General features: G+C 47.2%; 1 protein-coding gene and 1 long non-coding RNA gene across 2 annotated transcripts in view; both read right to left on the bottom strand.

Moving 5' to 3' along the window:
• Positions 1 to 2704: 2704 nt before the first annotated feature.
• On the bottom strand, positions 2705 to 7303 carry RASL11B (RAS like family 11 member B). The gene is made up of 4 exons (XM_082607880.1): positions 6889 to 7303; positions 6221 to 6277; positions 4973 to 5049; positions 2705 to 4183 (listed from the first exon to the last, which is right to left on the bottom strand). Exons 1-4 carry the CDS (start codon positions 7028 to 7030, stop codon positions 3713 to 3715), a joined length of 747 nt encoding a protein of 248 aa, XP_082464006.1. The 5' UTR covers positions 7031 to 7303; the 3' UTR covers positions 2705 to 3712.
• Positions 7304 to 9767: 2464 nt separating this feature from the next.
• Positions 9768 to 19291, bottom strand: part of LOC309796028 — a 29098-nt gene continuing 19574 nt past the window's right edge. Inside the window, exons 2-3 of the long non-coding RNA XR_014292404.1 lie at positions 14710 to 14863; positions 9768 to 9811 (exon numbers count right to left, since the gene is read on the bottom strand). This is a non-coding gene — a long non-coding RNA (uncharacterized lncRNA). The remainder of the gene's footprint in view (positions 9812 to 14709; positions 14864 to 19291) is intronic.

Raw genomic sequence — 19291 nt, 5'->3', positions numbered from 1 at the left:
GGCTCAGGGCAGCCCGGTGGCCGGGCGCTGACAGGGAGCCATCGTGGTCCCCGGCACAGCGCCAGGCCCGCTGCAGAGTGTTCGGATGGTTTTGATTTGCAGCAGGGAGGAAGCTCGAAAGCCAGACATCTCGACGGACAAGGATCCGGTGCTGAGGCAGACGGGCTGTGGGCTGTGCTGGCCCCCGCCCCAGCCTGGACGTCTTTATTACTGAGCTGGGACTGCAGGCCAGTGAGCAGCAGGCTGATAGCAAGAGCAGATGTGGCCACGGCAGACAAGTGGGGCCACGAGCCCAGGGTAGCAGCAGGGAGGTAGAGGGAAGACCGACAGGGACCACGGGCTGGGCAGGGAGGGCCAGCATCTGCAAGCAGAGGAGAGGAGAGCTCCGTGCGCTGGAGGCTTTGCTTAGAGGAGCCGGGGCTGGGCAGCGGAGGGCCGGCTGCCTGGCGTCTAGGCCGTGGCATCAGGCAGACGTGGTGGAGTCCTGGATCCGAATCTGCCACTTAGGAGCTCATTCTTCTGAGCCTCCCTTCTCCGCATCTGTAGCAGGGACTGAAAATGGATTGTGGGGTTGGTGTGGAGAATGGAAGTTATTTCAAGTACCCCCTACAGTGCCTGGCACAGAGGTTTTCAGTCAATAGAAACAGTGAATGTTACTGCCTGTGTGACCCCAGCTTTCATCTCTCTGAGCCTCAGTTTCCTCATCTTTAAACTGGAGGTGGAATTATTACCTTCCTTGCAGGATTCTTCAGAAGATTAAAGGAGAAGGATTATAATCTGGGCACACTGTAAATGCTCAGTAAATTCTGATTCCTTTCTCCATTCCCCTGCACACACACACACACCCCTCCATTCCCCTACCCAGGTGGCAAAGGAAGCCATCCCCTACTCAGGTGGGAGAAGGCCATTTCTCAGTGCCGTATGATTATAGATCAGAAATTAAAACCAAAGAGGGATTCAGCGTATAATGAAAGGGGTGAACAAAAGTAATGAAATATGAAGCTAAATTCATGAGAAGAAAACATGGTGTATTCTAGAACTATAAATAGTCAAGTCAGCCTGAGACAGTGGACAGAACTGGGACTTGGGTGGTTTCCAGCCAGGAGTCAATCTCTCTCTCCCAGAATGGCCTCCAACAAACCACTTTATCCCCAGGGTAGACTGGAGCCCTGAGACCCTTTCAATCTGAATTTCTAAAATGAAATGTAAGAGACCGAGTCCAGTGCTGTGGGGATGTGAGGGGCAACGGGGAAGTGCCAGGAGGTCAGGACGGGCAGCTCACAAAGGAGGAGGAGAGGCCTGCTGTGAGGTCTGCAGACTCTTGGAGCAGGTGGAAAAGGAGAGGAGGAAGCAGGGCACCTCCCATAAACAGAGGACGTCTGGCGCCGCTCAGCACCTTTGCAAGATAAAGCCCCCGGGAAAATTCATCTCCTTTAATTCCAGAACATGGGTAGAAGACCATTGGTAAATATATAAAGATGAACCTCTCACTCACTGGACATTACTAATATAGCCACATAGAATGAATAAAAACAAACGTGAACAGAATCTAGTCAGAGATCCTTGTCTCACTGCCTTTGAAATGAGACGTTTTTAGAATCTCATGTGAGATTCCCTGACCCCAACACCTTCTCAGAGGTTCGGTTAGACTTGAAGTGTAGAAAATTGCTCTCCATGTAAGGAAGGTTTGGGACGTCACCAGAAGCCCCGTCAAGAGCAGGCAGGACATTTACCCTGTGGGAAAACAGATTTGAACATCTGTTCCATAGTAGGCCCTCAACTATTCATTATGGCTGCTTCTCTTGGTCCCAAGGCCCCCTATATGTGGCAGTGGCCCATATATGAAATATTATAAAGGACTAAGAACATTGAATATAGTCAGAAGACGTTGATTCATGCCCTTTGTGTGAACTTGAGGACATCACTCAAAACTCAGAGCCTGTTTTTCTCATCTGTAAAATGGTCGTATTACCTCCCCCGCCCTCGCCACTGGTTTATTCTGAGGGTTAAATGAGATCAGGTATGTGAAAGCACTACACAGACAAATATAAGGTGTGACTATTTGCCCATAAAGGTGGTGACTCACTTAGCTTGTATGAAAGGTCTCCCAGGCTTGGATGGAAGCAGATGAGAGGCCTGGCAGTTTTAGCACATCACCTGGGGCAGGTGCTACATGGGAGGGGTTCCTGAACAGTCCCGGATCAACTGCTATGAGCTTCTACAAAATGAGAACAAAGTGCACTTTCTGAAAGCAGCATAGCCAAGGAGGGTTTGCCGAATAGAGCACATATGGAGAAACAGTGGTCTTGTGTAGAAGCATGATCTTCATGGCTTAGCCAAGCGATCTCTTATCAACATAAAATATAGGGCCAGACATTTGTCTTAGGTTTACCTGGAGGATCAGGAAGGAACTGAATAGGAGATGTGCTATACTCTTGACTAGAAAGCAGCAAATTACAATTTACAACTCTCGCAGGGCGGGGCCTTTGACAAGTTATTTAACTTGTTTTCAAGCCTGTTACCTCATCTGTAAAATGGGGATAAGAATAGAATGCACTTCAGTGGTTTGTTGTGAGACTTCAGTGCTCATCCCAGGAAGGTATCATGCCCGACTCGACGTGCCCAAGAAGTACAAGGTGCTGAGTAATACTTTGTCTGAAGGACAGAAGGTGAACGTTTCAATTAAGACCAAGTCAGACGTCTGCTCTTTTAAAATGAGCTTTATTGTACATAAAATAAATTAATTACAGTTTAAGCCAAAAGCATGAGTGGCTTTTTAAAGTGCATCTGTGTAGGAGATTTGGCGGTCACCCCTGCATCTGTTCACTTGCTTTAAGATAGTGTTTCCGTAGTTAAGCCACAACTCGGCCAGGTCTAGAAACAACCCAGCGTCATTGCTGTGTTTACACAAATCAGACCAAAATAAATGGACACATTTTGTTTTTCTGTACCTGATGCAACGATTTTAAAAAAAAATTATACAGTCTCACAGTTACTCAAAGTCTGGGGCTGAAGAGTTTGTGTTCTCAACCACTCAACAGGTACCCAACTCAGCATACTCACCCCATGTCAGGAGGATGCAGGCCCACAAGCTTACACATGTCTGTATATATAACATTCGGCCCATAAACTCCACCCTTTTTAGTGGGGTGGGGTAGTATTTTCTCCTTGTTCTTTAAAAGAAAAAGAAATCTGGATATCCTTCAGGTTAGAAGGGCATTCTATAAGGAAGCGTATTCCAGAGACACATATACTCGTGTAAGAAAAGCAATTCTTCCTCTTGGGAGGAGGGAAAAACAAAAAAAGGAAAAGAAAGAAAGAAGAAAAAAAAAAGAGGAAAGCCTGTGAATGCTTAATCCATTCTTTCATTCCCAATGTAAATCACATCAATATATTGGCTGAAATTACAACTGACTGTCATTTACAAGGTAGTTAACAAAATCCCCAGCGATCGTGCCCCGTCCCCACTCCAGAGGAAAAGACATGGAGGCCATTTCACATATTCGGAGGGTGGCGGTGGGCTCGTTCACGCTGCATCAGTTCTGTCCCCCTGCTCAGGACAACGCTTCCCCGTCTGCAGCAGTTCCATGGGCCCTGCCGGCCCCTCTGCTCCAGCCCTTCCTGGAACCATGAATAACTGCCAGCATCCAACATTCCTGCAGAACCTCGGGCCTCTTCCCGGGAAAACCAAACCCCCTTGAGCAGCTCGGCTTCAGACAGAGGTGACAGTCCTGACTTTGGCAGAGAGGGCTTGCTTGAACCTCCTCTTCAGGTCCTGCATGTTGGGGGACTTGGGCCGGGGGATGAGGGAGGTCCGTCGCTTCTCTGGCGTGCCACTGGGCTGCTGTTTGTGACTCACTTCCTTGCACAGCACGTGGAAAGCGCTGTAGACGTCGTTGTCGTTCTCGCTGACGGACACCTCGTAGAAGGAGCAGCCCAGCATGCTGGCCAGCTGCAGTCCGAGCTGAGGGTCCACCTGCCTGATGTGCAGCAGGTCGGCCTTGTTGGCCACGACGACCACGGGCAGCCGAGTGCCCGGGTGCAGCTGCTGCACGTGCTGGTGGAGCGGGCCGGTGAGTTCGTAGCTCTTGTAGTCGGTGATAGAGAAGACGATCACCACGGCGTCTGCCCAGCGGATGCATCTATTCAGCTGCTCGGTGCAGCTCAGGCCGTTCTCGTGGACCTGAAAGAGATGACGGCAAGGTGAAGGGTGAGGGCCGGAGAGAGCCCTGGCTCAGCTGGAGAGAGAATTCAAAAAGCCCTTAGCGGGAACACCAGGTTGCAGGCCGTAAACAAGTTCTATCCCCCCCACGCTTCAGCTTTCTCGACAATATGTTGATCCAGCTGCACAGAGCTGGAATAAATAACAGAGCAGCTCACCACACTCGAGTGGAAAATTGACCTGCAGAGAACTCCATGCAGAGAGACTTTGTAGTTGCATAAAATGGGAAATTAACTGGCTAGACAGTAAGTCTGGAGAAGTAAAGATAGGAGCTGGAAGCATTTAAACCTGGATAACTGCCCAGTTCAAGAGGGGAAAAAAAAACCTACACACACACATGCACATGGCTCTTTGTCTATAGCGTAACTTTCCACCATATAAAAATGATTCCAAGTGTTTGGAGACTCTACCTAGATGTTTGATTTCTAATGCCAAAAACACAAATGTAAAAACTGACCTTTTTAACCATAGCAAGGGCATTTTGCCAAATCCAAGTGTGTTTGGTTTGGTCTTTCCTGCTGGGTAGAATCCTCCTAAGAAGATTTCTGCCCCTTAGCCAAGTCTCCCAAATTAAGCCAGGCTAAGACTGACCAACAGCCAGATACAACTGAAGTGTCAAACAATATATAGAAACCTAGTGACTCCCCAAGTCTCTCTCCTCCTTCAGCATGAGGTACTTTGAAAACAATCAGACAATTCCACGGCCAAGCAGACTCCCCTTTGATCTAGTCACATATCTCAGATACTCACCTGAATACCTGGAGTGTCTTGAACCTGAATAGCCAGGGTTTCACCTTCTATTTGGACTTGTCTGGTATAGAGATTACCTATAAAGGCAAAATTTCAAAAAAAAAAAAGATTATGTCCTTCCTTCTTGTACAACTTTTAAAACATTGTGGGATATTTTTTTAACTTAGAAATTATAACCTGAACCAATGCACAAAAATATGCTGTAGTTTGTTCTGTTTAATGGGCTTATTTCAGATTTTTTTTTTAAACAACTGCAATTTTAACCCCGTATTAGCAGGTTTATTAAAACTAGGACAAAGCTTGTACATTTTGGGAACCTTAGCTGTCGAATTTTAAATGAAGATTCCATGTTTAGAGAATTTCCTTGAAAAAAATTTTTCTTGTTCAGCATGTGTGGAATTTGTTTTATTTTAGTACTTATCGCTCTTTGGCATAAATTTATATTCTAGCTATTAGATATAATGGTTTGGTGGGCAAATGTTGTTAATAAATTCACAACCAACATTATCAGTTGGAATATAAGTGTAACATAACATAGCTGACTCTACATCAAAGCACAGGCTGCCATGCCTTATCTTGGGATGGTTTATATAGTGCGTTCCAAATAATCCCCTGTAGGTACTTCACATGGTCTAAGGAATTAAACAATTTGCTAACAGAGCATAGGTAGAAAGCCCTTAAGCCTCCCCAGTGGATATTCTTAAACATAGGGATTGAAAAAGTGTTCTATCATTTATTCAGGAACTCTCCTCCTAAAATTTTACCATTTAGTTATTTTTCTTTGTTAAGAAAAGAGAACTTTAGGTTTACAACTGCTCTCCTTTGGCCTTTGCTTTAAAAGGTCACCTCTGAAAGGCAGCCAGCAGAGAGGGCGAGGGGTAGGGGGAGGAGCTGGCCATCTTTTTTTTTTTTTTTTTTATGACTTTTGCAGGAGTGTTTTGAAGGGAGAGGCTCTTGAGTACAAAGGGTGCTTCCAACTGGGGTCCCTATAGTTAAAACATACCAAGGGGAATACTTTCAGGCACTTGATAAAATGATGAATGGGCTTGGAATGGAATGAGGCCAGATGGCAGTTATGGGAAGGGGGGGAGCACGGGACGGGGGCAAGGGAAGTTGGAAGTGGCAGGATCCCAGTGCTCAGACTGTCACTCTGAAGGAACCTGCCTGGTAGACACTGAAAAAAAAAAAAAAAGGGAACAGCAGTACTGGTACAAGCTGACAGCATTTTCCTCAAATACATTTCCTCACCTGCATTTCTTTCATAGTCACCGATGAATCGTTTGGTGAGGAACCGGACCACCAGAGCTGCAGGTCAGAGAAGAGAAGGGAAAGAGAGTTAACCTTGGCACAAGAAGTTAGGTTGGTCTCCACCCCTCCCCCAACCTAAAAAGCAACTCTCAGAGAAAGCCAGCCGACCACCACGTGAAATTCCTATCCTGCAGCGACGGGGAGGGGGCTGGAAGGCGTCGTGAATTATGGCTCTGTCCAGCTGGATGGGTCATTTGGTCCACCACCATCCTCGGAGCCCGGCTGAGCCACACCTAAGCCTTCCCGCAGACAAATGTCTTTCCTAACCTTAAAGATCTCCAGGAGAAGTTACGTTCACTAACTCCCCATTCTGTGCCAGGGACTGCCAGAGGCTCAAGAACCCCAAAATTCGAATCCCAGTTGTGTCCGTGGTGTAGAGGGTCGTCTGGCCATCAGCAGTTTGTTTCCCTCATCTGATGAAGGACGGGAGTGGAAACGAAGATGGCTGAGGTCCCTCCCGAGGGTCAGCGGATCAGTAGGAGAGGGTGGGCGATCCGGCTGCAGCTCCCACCTCTCCCCCACCCCTCGTTTAACCGCAACTCTCAGTGGGGGCCGCCCAACTCCAGCCCCGGAGGTAAGCGGGTTCTCGCCGGAGCGCTAAGACTCACCTGTCTTACCCACGCCACTGGCGCCCACCACAGCGATCTTGACCAGGCGGCGGCCCGCCGCCGCCAGGCAGCAATCGGCGGCGGCTACGCTGCCCGGAGCGGGGTACTCGGCGATAGTGCACATGTTCTGAATGAGGCGCATCGCCGCTTCGGCAGGGGCTTCACCGCGCGGGACGGAACCTGCGAGACAAGAAGAGGCTCGCGCTGCGCAGGAGCGGGCTGGGGGACCGGGCAGGGGGCTCCGCGGTATTTAAAAAAAAAAAAAAAAAAAAAAAAGAAGGAAAGAAAAAAAGAAAGCCCCGGAGCGGGCACGGCAGGAGACTCAGGCTGGCTCGGGTTCCAGGCTGGGACTGCAGCAGGGCTGCGCGCGCGCTGTTTTCTCCGGGGCCGGCCCCACCCCTTGTTTCCCGCGGCCAATCCCTGGGCGCCCTGCGCGAGACCCCGCCCCCGGCGCCTCTCCGCGCGCGCCACGCCCCTGGGGTCGCCCGGAGCCAGTGCAGGGCCCCGTGAGGCTCGGAGAAAATGGGGCAGCCGGCAACAGGAGGCAACGGGTGGGCAGGAGCCGACGGCGCAGCCAATGGCGGCCGCCCAGGAGGGCGGCGCCGGGCAGGGCGGCGCTGGGCACGGGCCGGGGTTCCGCTGCGCCGGGACGGGGCACATGCTGTGGCTGTAGGGTTGGGGGCGCCTCGGTTCCGGGAAGCGGAGCTCGGTCTGGGGGCGGCCGTGGGGGATGCCTCTTGGCCTGTCTGCCTGCCGTCCCCGAAGAGCGCGGCCTCGGACCCCCATTAGCATTCCCAGGCATCTGCACCCGCCCGGATGCCCAACCCGCCCGCCTACTCCCCGCACCGGTCGGCCCAGCTCCGCCCACCCTCAGGGAACCTGCGCCCGGGAGGCCGGGGCCTCGAGGGTGTGAGCGCTCGGGGTCGCCCGTCTGGCTGCCCGGCTTCGTGCCTGTCTCCTTAATTTGGGGCGTGATTGCACTGACTCGGGTGCATCCGGAGTGGCATCCCGGATCATAGATTTGGCTACAGTGGCAATCAGTAACAAAGGCCCCCGTACCCACTTCCCTGAAATGTGACTTTAACTTTGGGGAAAAATAAAGTCACCCAGTTTGCTCTAGCTCTTGTTGGCAGGGTGGCGGATCACTCACCCTCTGACAAGATCACGTGAACACACATACGGTCGAGTGCATGTACAGCATACCCAGAGGCAAATCTAGAAGTAATTATAGAACAAGCTTTCTAGCGCCTCACATGCACTCACACCTCCTCCAAGAGCTGTGAAAAGGAAAGAAACAGTTACCCCAGCTGTCTCTGGATACTGACTAGATGGGAGGCAGATATCAGAAAGGGTCTGCACTTAGTCTCTGGTTATGAGGAATGGCAAGTTTACTTAAGTGACTTGATGCCAATTTGCACTCATAAAATCCCAAGCTCCACCCCTTACATTCCCACCACAGAAAGACATCTTCAATGGTAGGCTGAATTCCCCATCCAAGCAACATTCTGTGGCTGGAACTGCTGTAAAATGTCACCAGACACTCAGGCTGACCACCTCCCCATTCCCTCCATCTCGCCCCCTCTCCTTCCCACCCTCCTAAACTGGTGGGCCCCCAAATGTTCCAGAGGCTTTTATCCTTAAGGCAAATGACAGCAAACACTGTGGCACTGGGTCCACACCCACATTAAAGGTTGAAACGTAAAAGTAAAGTAAACCAATTCCCTTATCTACACATGTCAGGCATCTAGTTTGACTCCCCCTTGCAACCTTGACTTAATTGACCAGGTATTTCACAGAATTTATGATGTAGACCCAGTTCAGACGTTGAGATGAACCCTGGGGCCTATCACGGTTTAGATGTTTGCAGGAATTCAAGGACGAAATAGGAGAGTAATCTCAAATGACTCAGCAGCAAGTCTTCTAGGATGGGCAACATAATTAGCAAGGTGCACAACCTTAACAATAAACACAAGAAAAGGTTGACTTCTGGGGAGGTCACAGGAATGAAAGAAATTCAGCCATTTGAGTCAGAAGGGAAAAGAGTATATCCAAAATGCACTATATTTTTCTGCATGGTTTGAGTCAAACTTGAATTTTGCTCTTCATAAAAATTGCAAAAATGCACTATGTTTTTTGCCATAAAATCAAACTTAGCAAGACTATAATTACAGGTAACCATGTACTTTTCAACGCCCCCCCCCCCAGGAAAAAAAAGCCTGTAATTCTGTCATGCTTATGTGGTAAAATAATTATGTAGTCTAAAGTTTTTGTTTAACTGCTTTTTACACACACACACACCACACAGAGACATGACGAAAGTTGTCAAGGGGAATTTTGCTTTGAATCATTTTAGCTTCTGGGGCTTGGTTTTCAGTACCATGAGCTGTACCAAGCCTGTGATTCTTCTGTCTGAAACACAGAGGCTGAATTTGGTATTCTTATTTTAGGTCTAAGAGATCTGGCTGTGCTTTAAAGAACACAGAAAAGAGAGAAAGATGGAGAAAAGCTCTTCAAATTCCAAACATCTAACAAATAGCCCACCTCCATGCCTCAGTGGATGCCACGAGAGTTATTCCTTCTAAGAAATTCATAGAATTAATAAAAAGGAAGGGGAAGGGGCAGGAGAACTGATATACATTGAAGGCTTGTTTTATTTCAGGCTGTGGGCTAGGGATTTAGCAAACAAAAATCTCCTTTTACCTTTTACCTCTTCCTAAGAGGTAGGTGTCATCATTACTTCCTGTTGCAGTTTTCTGTTGCTGCTTTGGATGTCCAAGATGCCTTCTTCAGTGACATGTCTGCATTTCAGTTGGAATGGCTGGAACAGCTGGGACTGGCCAGCATCTCTCCCTGCCTGCCTCCCACTTTGGTTAGCTCAGGCCCCCTCACAGCATGGCAGGTGGCTTCCCTTAGAAGGAGTATTCTAAGAAAGGAAGCAGAAGCTGTCAATCTCTTAAGGCCAGTGCATGGAAACTGGCACAGCATCACTTCAGCTATATTCTGATGGTCAGTCCCAGAGCCCACCCAGATTAAAGGGCAAGGGGCATAGATCCCACCTTTAGAGGGGAGTAATGTCAAAGAATTTGTGGCCATCTGGAATTCACCACCCTTCCATTTTATAAATGAGGAAACAAAATCTTGCTTTAAAACTCCTTCAAGGTCATATATCCTATAAAAGACAGAGCCAAATCTGAAAAGGATGACTAACACAGAAAATATCCAGGATGTTCATAGTGAGGTGGTCTCCAGTGATGCCATGCTATGGTGGTTAAACTGTTCTCTCTCTCTCAGCACCCACCTCTGGTTAACCTAACACAATAGAAATGGAAAGGAAGGTGAGTGTGAACCCACCATTTCCTCCATACTTTTCCAGCATCCCAAAGAACATAGGGGCCCAAAAAAGGAGAGTTTGGGCCCTACCTTACATTTAATTTTCAATTATAAAAGAGTATAATGAGATTCTTTTTCAACTGATTGCTTTGAGACCACTGTTCAAGACCACTATTTTCGTTGCTTTTATGTACTCTGTATTGACACCCCTCTGTGCTTTTTTGAACTCTTTTCCTACTGTCTGGCACAGGGAGTATTTACTGATGTCGCTTGCTCAGATCCTTTTCCATTCTTTAGTGAGAGCACCTCAACTTTCCTTCGGAAAACTCCCCTGCCCCATTCTCATGTTGCTCTGATGATGGCAATGGGGAGATACCAATCCCTAACTGCAGGAGTAGATACCAATAAGCCTCAGGGATTCATTCAGGGCTGGGCCAGTGAAATATCTCCCTGAGAGTTTTGCTGGGGGAAGGGGTGCTTCATTTGCACTGATGTTAATCAGCTGGTAGAAGGTGAGCCTGGAGCTCCAGGTAACCATCCTGCCACCATGTGGGGAAGTCTGCCTCAGAATGAAGCCAACCCACAAGAAAGCATAGTTGACAGGCAGAGAGGCAGGACCCTGATGGCATCTTTTCTGGCTCTGCATTCAGCCATACCTGAAAATCCTGACTCACTCCTTGAAATTCCCAGTTACAGGGGTCAACACAGTTGCTTTCGAGATTAGGCTAGTTTGAGTTGGATCTCTGTCACCTGAACTGAACACGGTTTCACACACCCTGTTTGTGTACAGTTGTGGTCTCTGCACAAGCATCAGCAACATCCCTCATTCAGAAATCTGAACTCAGCCATATCCTGCAATCTATAGAAATACACACACAACTGAAAGGATATTAGTACATCCAGACAACGGAATATTCAGCACTAGATAGAAATGAGCTATCAAGCCACGAAAAGCCATGGAAGAAGCTTACATGCATATGACTAAGTAAAAGAAGCCAATCTGAAAAGGCTACATACTGTATGATCCCAACTTTATGACATCCTCGAAAAGGCAAAACTAAGAAGAGAGCAAAAAGATCAGTGGTTGCCCATGGGGACCAGGGATGGAGGAATGAACAGGTGAAGCACAGAGGATTTTTAGGGCAGTGAAACTACTCTGTATGATACTACAGTGGTGGTTACATGTCTTTATACAGTTGTCCAAACCCATAGAATGTACAACACCAAGAACGAACCCTAATGTAAACTATGGGCTTTGGGTGACGGTGATGTGTCACTGTAAGTTCATCAGTTGAAACAAATGTACCACTCTGGTGAGGGATGTTGATAACTGGGGAGGCTCTGTGTCTGGGGGGTGGGGCACGGGCTACATATGGGAAGTCTGTACCTTCTGCTCAATGTTGCTGTGAATCTAAAACTGCTCGAAAAATAATCTATTAAAAATATATATATATGTATATATATATGTGAAAGGGCATCTAGTCCAACTTTCTCCTGCAATATCCCTGCTAAGAGATTGTCCAACCTAATCTAGAATTCTTCAAGTGATGGGAAGTACTCCCCATCCACAGCAGCACTTTTTTTTTTTTTTTTTTTTTTTTTTGCAGTACGCGGGCCTCTCACTGTTGTGGCCTCTCCCGTTGCGGAGCACAGGCTCTGGAAGCGCAGGCTCAGCGGCCATGGCTCATGGGCCCAGCCACTCTGCGGCATGTGGGATCTTCCCGGACCGGGGCATGAACCCGCGTCCCCTGCATCGGCAGGCGGACTCCCAACCACTGCACCACCAGGGAAGCCCCACAGCAGCACATTTACACTGAGCTGTTATCTTTTCTCCTAGAGCCCCCTTCCTGAAAGGCAGACATTGGCATCCTCACCAGCTTTCCAAACACCTGATCCATTGCTCCTTTGCCTTCCATAGTAGTTTGGAAAGGATTAAAGGACTGATAAGGGAAAAGGAAAGGTGCTTGCCTATGCACGGACGTGTAAAGGAACAGGAAACACCGGAGATGCGTCGCCTGCATCTTCACTGAGGATGACTTGTAATAGAGTTTTTATCATTCAATTTTAAAAATTAAAAAGAACCATGGCTCAGAAGCAGCATCTGGATGAAAGAGGGGAGAGAATTCATCTTGAGCTGCTCATTTTCTAAGAGCTCTGTAAGTGTGGAAATAGAAACAGATAGAAGTAAGCATAATAGAAGGTTTTCACCCAATGGCTCTGTGCACCATGTGTTGGATGTCTTACAGTTCTGTGGATTCCGCTACAGAGAGCTATGCCTGGTACACAGTGGGGATGGGATGATTTTTTTTAAATTGTCAACCTTCTTTTTAGTAGAGGCTGGGATGAAAGAATCACTAAGTTCAAAAGGCAAAGGAGGGAAGGCAGATGGGAACTCAAATAAAAAGAACACAACACACACACACAGACACAGACACACACACACACACACACACACACACACCTCTTGCCATTAGAAAGATCACCAACTGACCAGAACACTTTAACTTTGAAAAAAGTAAGATCTTTAAGTTCCTCTAATGGGCCTTCCCTCCCCTCCCCTCCACATACCTTGGTCGGTTTCTATGGTAGCAAATGGCCCACACTCCCCCCTCCCTTTCCACACTCAGGGAGAAAGAAGGACTAGTGTTCTACAGTTATATTCCCTTGCTACTCTATCAGGTTTTATCTTTCTTATTCTGGAAGGTTTCCTCCGCCCTCTTTCTCTATTTCAATGTAATATATAAACTGAAGGTAAAAGAAAAAGTGGAAATAATTCTCCTTTTCATTCAGGGCAAAATCTGAGATTTTCTTCTCCTCTCAATGATTTAAGTCTTAATCGCCTAAGTCGTTTTTCTGGCAACACAGAAGACCTATTTGATAAGTAATCTGGTGGCAATAACTCAGAATATATTCAAGTTTTAAACATTACTTGGAACAGCTAGGGAATTTTCGCTGTGTTTTCACGGAGAGTAGGAAAACTCACAGGGCCCATTTTCCCAAAGCCTTTTAAAACGTTGAGCATTAGGAACTGACAGGACTGCATTATTGATAAAGCCATGGTTAGGAGTTCTCGTCATTAAATGAAAGGTCTTAAAATATTGGAGCTAGGCAGTGCTGATTTTCTCTGAGATCATTTTCTTCTTCTTTTCTCCAGTGGAAAGAACCCTTCAAGCATACAAGGATCCTGCCCCTTCTCTCTCCAACCCATCATTTGTACAGAAGACTAAGGAGCCGAGGGGAATAAGTATCAGTTCCCCAGAAACGATTGCTCTTGGGACACTTGACGGGCTACTGGGATCAGGTGATACGCACAAGCAGAAATGGTTCAGAAAGATTCAGACAACTGAGCCAATTGTTGAGCAGAATCTTTGGTTCCAAATTCCTATGTAGATTGGACACATCTAATATTTGCCCTCCGACTTTCCCTTGGGGTGCTTGAAAGTTCACCTAAGGACACTTCAGGCCTCCTTATTTGTCTTTGCAGAGAAGACAAAGCCTCTCCTCAGAGCCTCAACTCCTTAGCATAATGTTCGAAGCTAAAAGGAAATCAAAACTTCATAAATATCCACCTATGTTATGAGAGAACAAGCTTCACTTCCCTCCATTCCCCGAATCACCTGGATGGTGGAATGAAGAGGAATGAAACCTTGTTTGGGGCCAAAGCCACTGATTCTCGTTGCTTTATCTGGCTCTCAAAAATCACAGGAACCATCAAATTCTTTCTAAGCCCTAATCAGCATCCCTGGCTCAGGCTATTCAGGAGTATCTAAAATATCATGGGTCATAGTGTGAATTATAGAAATGGGGCCCCAAGGTAGCAGAGATATGTAAGTTACTTGGTTTGTGAACATGGAAATGGTGATGTGATCATTTCTTTAACAAGCATGAAATTCAGTCACTGCCAAAAAACATTTTCATTCTAGCAGTATTCTATGAGAGTTTAGGATTTTCACCAAGATATCTGCATTGTTAATGCATCTCCCTTCTGACTGAAAAAGAAAATGTATAGCAGATGAGAAAAATTTGATGCGATTGTTTTTAGGAAATGCACAAATGACTCATGTACTCACTTGATTGGACAGGAGTACTGGTTTCTATATAAAGAAGCAATCTAGTCCCAAAATAGAGCTGCACATAGCAGAAAGTAGCTTGTAGAAGAATTACACATTCCAAGCCTGAGGAACATGAAGATTGGTATGCTGGGACATCTCTGCTGGGAATGTTCTGTGAGGTCCATTATTAATTCATTTGGAATGTAAAGTTAGCTGCTCCAGGACCTTAAATGTTTTTCAAGATAGGAAAACTCCAGTGTAGTTTGAGACAATTCTTAACTGGCTCTAAAAGCAAGCAACAACAACTGAACTTTTTTGCAGAGAATGTGTACCCCCATTCTAACTAAAAAATAGATTTAGCTCAATGGTAGATAAATTATAACAGATTTTGTGCCATACATATGTTGAATGTCCACTGAGATTAGGCACATGAAAGTACCTGGTAAATTGTAAAAGTTTAATCCTTTTATATCTTCGTTATGAACGTGAAGCAGAGTTCTTTTTCCAGCCTGGATTGTCCCGTGATCAATTGTTGGGAAGTAGTCCATTAACAGCTCAGTCAAATCCTCTCCCAAATCCCTCCTTACCTGGACCTGGATGAGGAGATACGGTGAAAAGAGCCAGGCTGAAGCCTTTCTTGTGTTTATTTGCCAAAACAGCCAGTAGAGCCAAGAGCTAAGGCATTCCTCTCTCCCTATCTGCAGACAAGAGATGGAACCATGTCTTCTGGATGAGCTAGTGCACTGCTTATCAGCCAGACCCGCTGTGATTCTGGGCAGAATGTGGCAGGCTCCCTGACGTAACAACACACACCCAGCCCAAGAACATTTGGGAGAACAATTTCCAGACAGTTGTGCTGTACAGCAGCCGGCTCAAGAAATTCCTCAAATTGGCCAAGCAGCACCTTAAGGGAGCCCTTCGCAGCTTGTCCCTCATCATTATGAAACAGCCTGACCCACAGGAGGCCCTTCTATGGCATGACCTGTCCCCCTGTCCCTCCATCCCTCCTCCCCAGTTCAGCCCCAGGCCCAGGGCCACTGGGCTGTGCTTCAACTCGCTGTATCCTTCACCCTTCACGCTACGCTATTTGCTTGTTTATTGTCCAGCTCTCTACACTGCAGTGGAAGCTCCACAGGAGTAGAGATGCTGTGTTCTTCGTTGCTTCGTCTCCAGAACCTAGAAGCATAAATGTAGCACATACTAGCACTTGTAGGTGTTGTGAAAAAGTCAACGCATGAAAGAATCTGTGCATTTTCTAAGCACTGAGAAAAGAGGCGGTGGAGAGAGCCTGAGGAAGCTAGAACTGTGGACGGGAATGGCAGGGGAGTCGGGACCGGAGGGGGCACGGGGAGTGTGGGCGTGAGAGCACAGATGGAGAAGGCTCTGGACGTGAGGCAGGCTCCCGGGCTGCTCCACGCACTGGCTCAGTCTCGGCTCACTCTTTTCACTGATGCCAGGAGACGAACGAAGAGGATGGCTTTGCAGTCGGAGGCCACCGCCAGGGGCAGAAGATGGAGAGGGTGCTGTGGCTGGCCGGCTGGTGTCTTAGGAAGCAGAATTGAGGCCAACGGCCCAGACTGGGGGATAAGACGAGGAAACGACAGGGCGATGGTGAGGACGGCGCAAGGAGAACAGAACAGGCAAGTCACATCCACTGAAAATGCTTCGGGAACCAAAGGACCAGCTAAAATGAGATGGGAATAGGGAGGGTGTGGCTCAGGGAAGCAGAAGCAGAGGAAGGGGTGTGGCGTCTCAGGGAGCCAAGGGGGTGAGTTTTTCTGGGATTTGGATGGGTGGCTGATTCTGGAATCTACGTGGGAAATATATCGACGAGGAGGGAGAGTAATGGTGAGGGACTCCTGGACCTTCCTGGGGGCTGGCCACCATGCTGCACAGCCAGCGTCCAGTCTGTGCAGGTACAGACAGGCTGGCCCGTAAGCTCACGAGGGCAGGGACTGTATTCTCTGTGCCTGGCACATACTAGATCTCAGTAAATAGTTGCCAAATAAAATTAATGAATAGAGCAGATTTTGTGCAGGAATGGGTCAGACTGTTTGCTGTTGATCTCTGTCTCGTGTGGGTCTTATCCTGGTCCTGAGGGGACTCACGTGCCTTCCCTGACAATGATAATGCCGATTAGGCACATACCATGTCCCAGGCACTATTCCAAGTGCTCCATATGTATTGATTCAGTTAATTGTCACCACAAACACACAAGACACGGCTAATACTGTTGTCCTGCTATTTACAGACAGACCCAGAAAAGCTCAGTGGTTTGTTCAAGATGATACAGGTAGGAAGTGGGAAAGGCAATGTTTGAACCCAGACAGTCTGGCTCCAGAGCCCTACCACCCACAGCCTGCCGCCTGCCTCTCAGGATGCTCTACCGTCCCGCCTCCCCAGGGCCAAGTCCCCTCTATCCTCAGCCTTCATCTTGCTTTTTCATCTTCTATGCAACTTGCAGGTGGAGGGGCTTTGTGTTTGGAAAGGAATGTGTGAAATGCAAGGATGAAGAAGGCAGCAGGTTGGGGAAAGACTGGAGTCCCAAGCTGTGAGTGTGTGTGTGTGTGTGTGTGTGGTGTGGTAGGAGCTACAGTTGTTAAAAATGACTTCTCATATATATTTTTAAAAATTGCTTCTCATATAACCCACCAGGGTAAGAGCATTTCCCCAACCACAGCTACAGGGCTGGGATTTCATCAGGATGTTAGTATGTCAATTTAGGGTCAGAGCATAGAAAGTTGAGGACTGGCTAATCGGAAAAGCAAGAACAAAATGAAGACTTTCAGCTTATTCCCAGGGTGGGAAGAGGAAAGACTATCACTTCTTGAACTTAACTTAAGCATTCAGTTCAACCACCTCTTCATTTTGCCCAGAAGTCTCAAGGCCTGAAAAAGAAACTACAGTCAGCCCTCCATACCTATGGATGCAAAACCCACAGAAAAGGAAGCCAGACTGTATACAATATTTTATATAAGGGACTTGAGCATCTGCAGATTTTGGCAACTGAGGGGCCTCCCAGGTACCGAGGGACTGTGTACTTAGAACTGGGTCGGTGGAGTGAAATTCAATTTAACTCCAACGATAAGCCAGGTCCTCTGAAAGGTGCTTTAAAAAAGGAAAAGTGGCATTCGTCTATTTCTTGGTGTTTTGCTTTTTCCACCTTCTGTCCGTCTATTACATAACATCAGCCCCATTCAGAGCAGAGATAATGCTTTACAATAGTCCTGGTGCTCAGTGACCAGAAGCACATTTGCTGAACACTGGTGGCTGTTGACAAATGCCACAGCCCCACTTGAGCATTAAATCATCCGCAGAACCTTGATTGCTTGGTATGTTCTTCCCATGTGACCATTATGTATAGGTAACAGGCTCCAGCAGGGGCTTAGAGGAGAGTATTCTAGTTTGTTCTGCAGCCCTGGCAAACATATGTTCAATTGTCCTCATCAACGTGATGCTGAAAAGTTGAAAAAGCCAGTGCTTTTAAAATGGTAAAAAAAAGAAGGGGACTTCCATGTTGGCGCAGTGGTTAAGAATCCGCCTGCTAATGCAGGGGACACGGATTCAAGCCCTGGTCCAGGAAGATCCCACATGCCGTGGAGCAACTAAGCCCATGAGCCACAGCTACTGAGCCTGCGCTCTAGAGCCCACAAGCCACAACTACTGAAGCCTGCGCACCTAGAGCCCGTGCTCTGCAACAAGAGAAGCCACTGCAACGAGAAGCCCACGCAACACAAGGAAGAGTAGCCCCTGCTCGCTGCAGCTAGAGAAAACCTGTGTGCAGCAACGAAGACCCAACACAGCCAAAAATAAAAGATAAATAAATTTATAAAAAATAAAAGAAGATACACCAGAAATATTAGGTATTTAACCATGAGGTAGGATTAGTCAAGTTTATTTGCTTACATTATCATGTGTGTGAGGCCATGTGAAGGTCAATGAAATCATCTGGCATGATCCCTGCTCCCAGGGAATGTATAGGCTAGTTAGGAGGGCAAGATTTACAGAGGAAAGAATGGATGATATATTGTGATGCATACAAAGCATGTCAAGTTGTACTTAAGGAGAAAGGAAGATCAATAGGGCTGGAGTGGCCATAGGAGACTTCTTAAAAGAGCTGGAAGTTGAGCTGGACTTTGAGGGATGAGTGAGATTTGGATGAGAAGGTGCATTTGAAGGAGGAATGAATGTGGCATCTTGGAGAGGGGTGGAAAAGGCTGCACTGACAGAAGGAATTGTGCCAGGATTGAGTGGGAACTCAGGTTGGATGAGTAAGATGTTGCCAGATGATGGAAGGATTTGGAAGCTGGAAGCCAGGGCGTTTAGACTTGTTTTGGTACTTGCTAGTGCCTAAACCCAGTGGGGAACCTCAAGGTTCCAATAGGCACGAGGTGTTCTCACAGTAGGGTTTGAGGAACCAAAGGAAATAAGAGAAGAAACGTTGCGACCATAGCTAATGTCAGAAATGGACCACAATTTAATGACCGACTTGAATGATTGTCCATTTCTGACATTTGTTTTTCTACAAGAAACAAAGAAGCTAAAACCACTGACCCTGGTGCCTTGACATTCTAGGAGCAAAAGTCCACATGCAGGATCAAGCAGGAGTAAAAGAGAGATAGGGGAGAAGGGATAAAGGGAACCACAAATCTGCAGGAGGATGGTGAGGGCCTGGAACCCTAAATAATTGGCTGCTGGAGCAGAACGTGTCCAGAAGCTAAAGTAAGCAATCAAATTGCTTAAATGGAAAGCAGATTGGCATGGGAACAGGATTCATCTAGAGGCTGATGCCATCCAGTCAAGATTTGTGAATAGAAGTTAAAGGCAAGGTAGTGGAAAGGAGAACCTGGGGTGTTCAAGTAGAGAAGCCAAAGCGTGACCAACCAGGATTGCATTCATCCATTCATTCGTCTATTCAGCAGCAAAATATTGGATTGGCCAAAAAGTACGTTCGGGCAACGAACAAATTTTTTGGCCAACCCAATATATTGCATGCAGTTGTTGAGTTGCCCAATTCCAGG

This window comes from Mesoplodon mirus (genome assembly GCF_964341445.2).
Source record: "Mesoplodon mirus genome assembly, chromosome: 2".
Lineage (NCBI taxonomy): Eukaryota > Metazoa > Chordata > Mammalia > Artiodactyla > Ziphiidae > Mesoplodon > Mesoplodon mirus.
The sequence above is the reverse complement of the archived record's forward strand: the minus strand, read 5'-3'. Positions and strand labels throughout refer to the sequence as shown.

Coding starts and splice junctions, on each gene's coding strand:
- RASL11B (XM_082607880.1), bottom strand. CDS start 7,030: ATGCGCCTCATTCAGAACATGTGCACTATCGCCGAGTACCCCGCTCCG. Junction 5,050..6,220: donor TGACTATGAAAGAAATGCAG/GTGAGGAAATGT, acceptor TTGCCTTTATAG/GTAATCTCTATACCAGACAA. Junction 4,184..4,972: donor AAGACACTCCAGGTATTCAG/GTGAGTATCTGA, acceptor CATCTCTTTCAG/GTCCACGAGAACGGCCTGAG.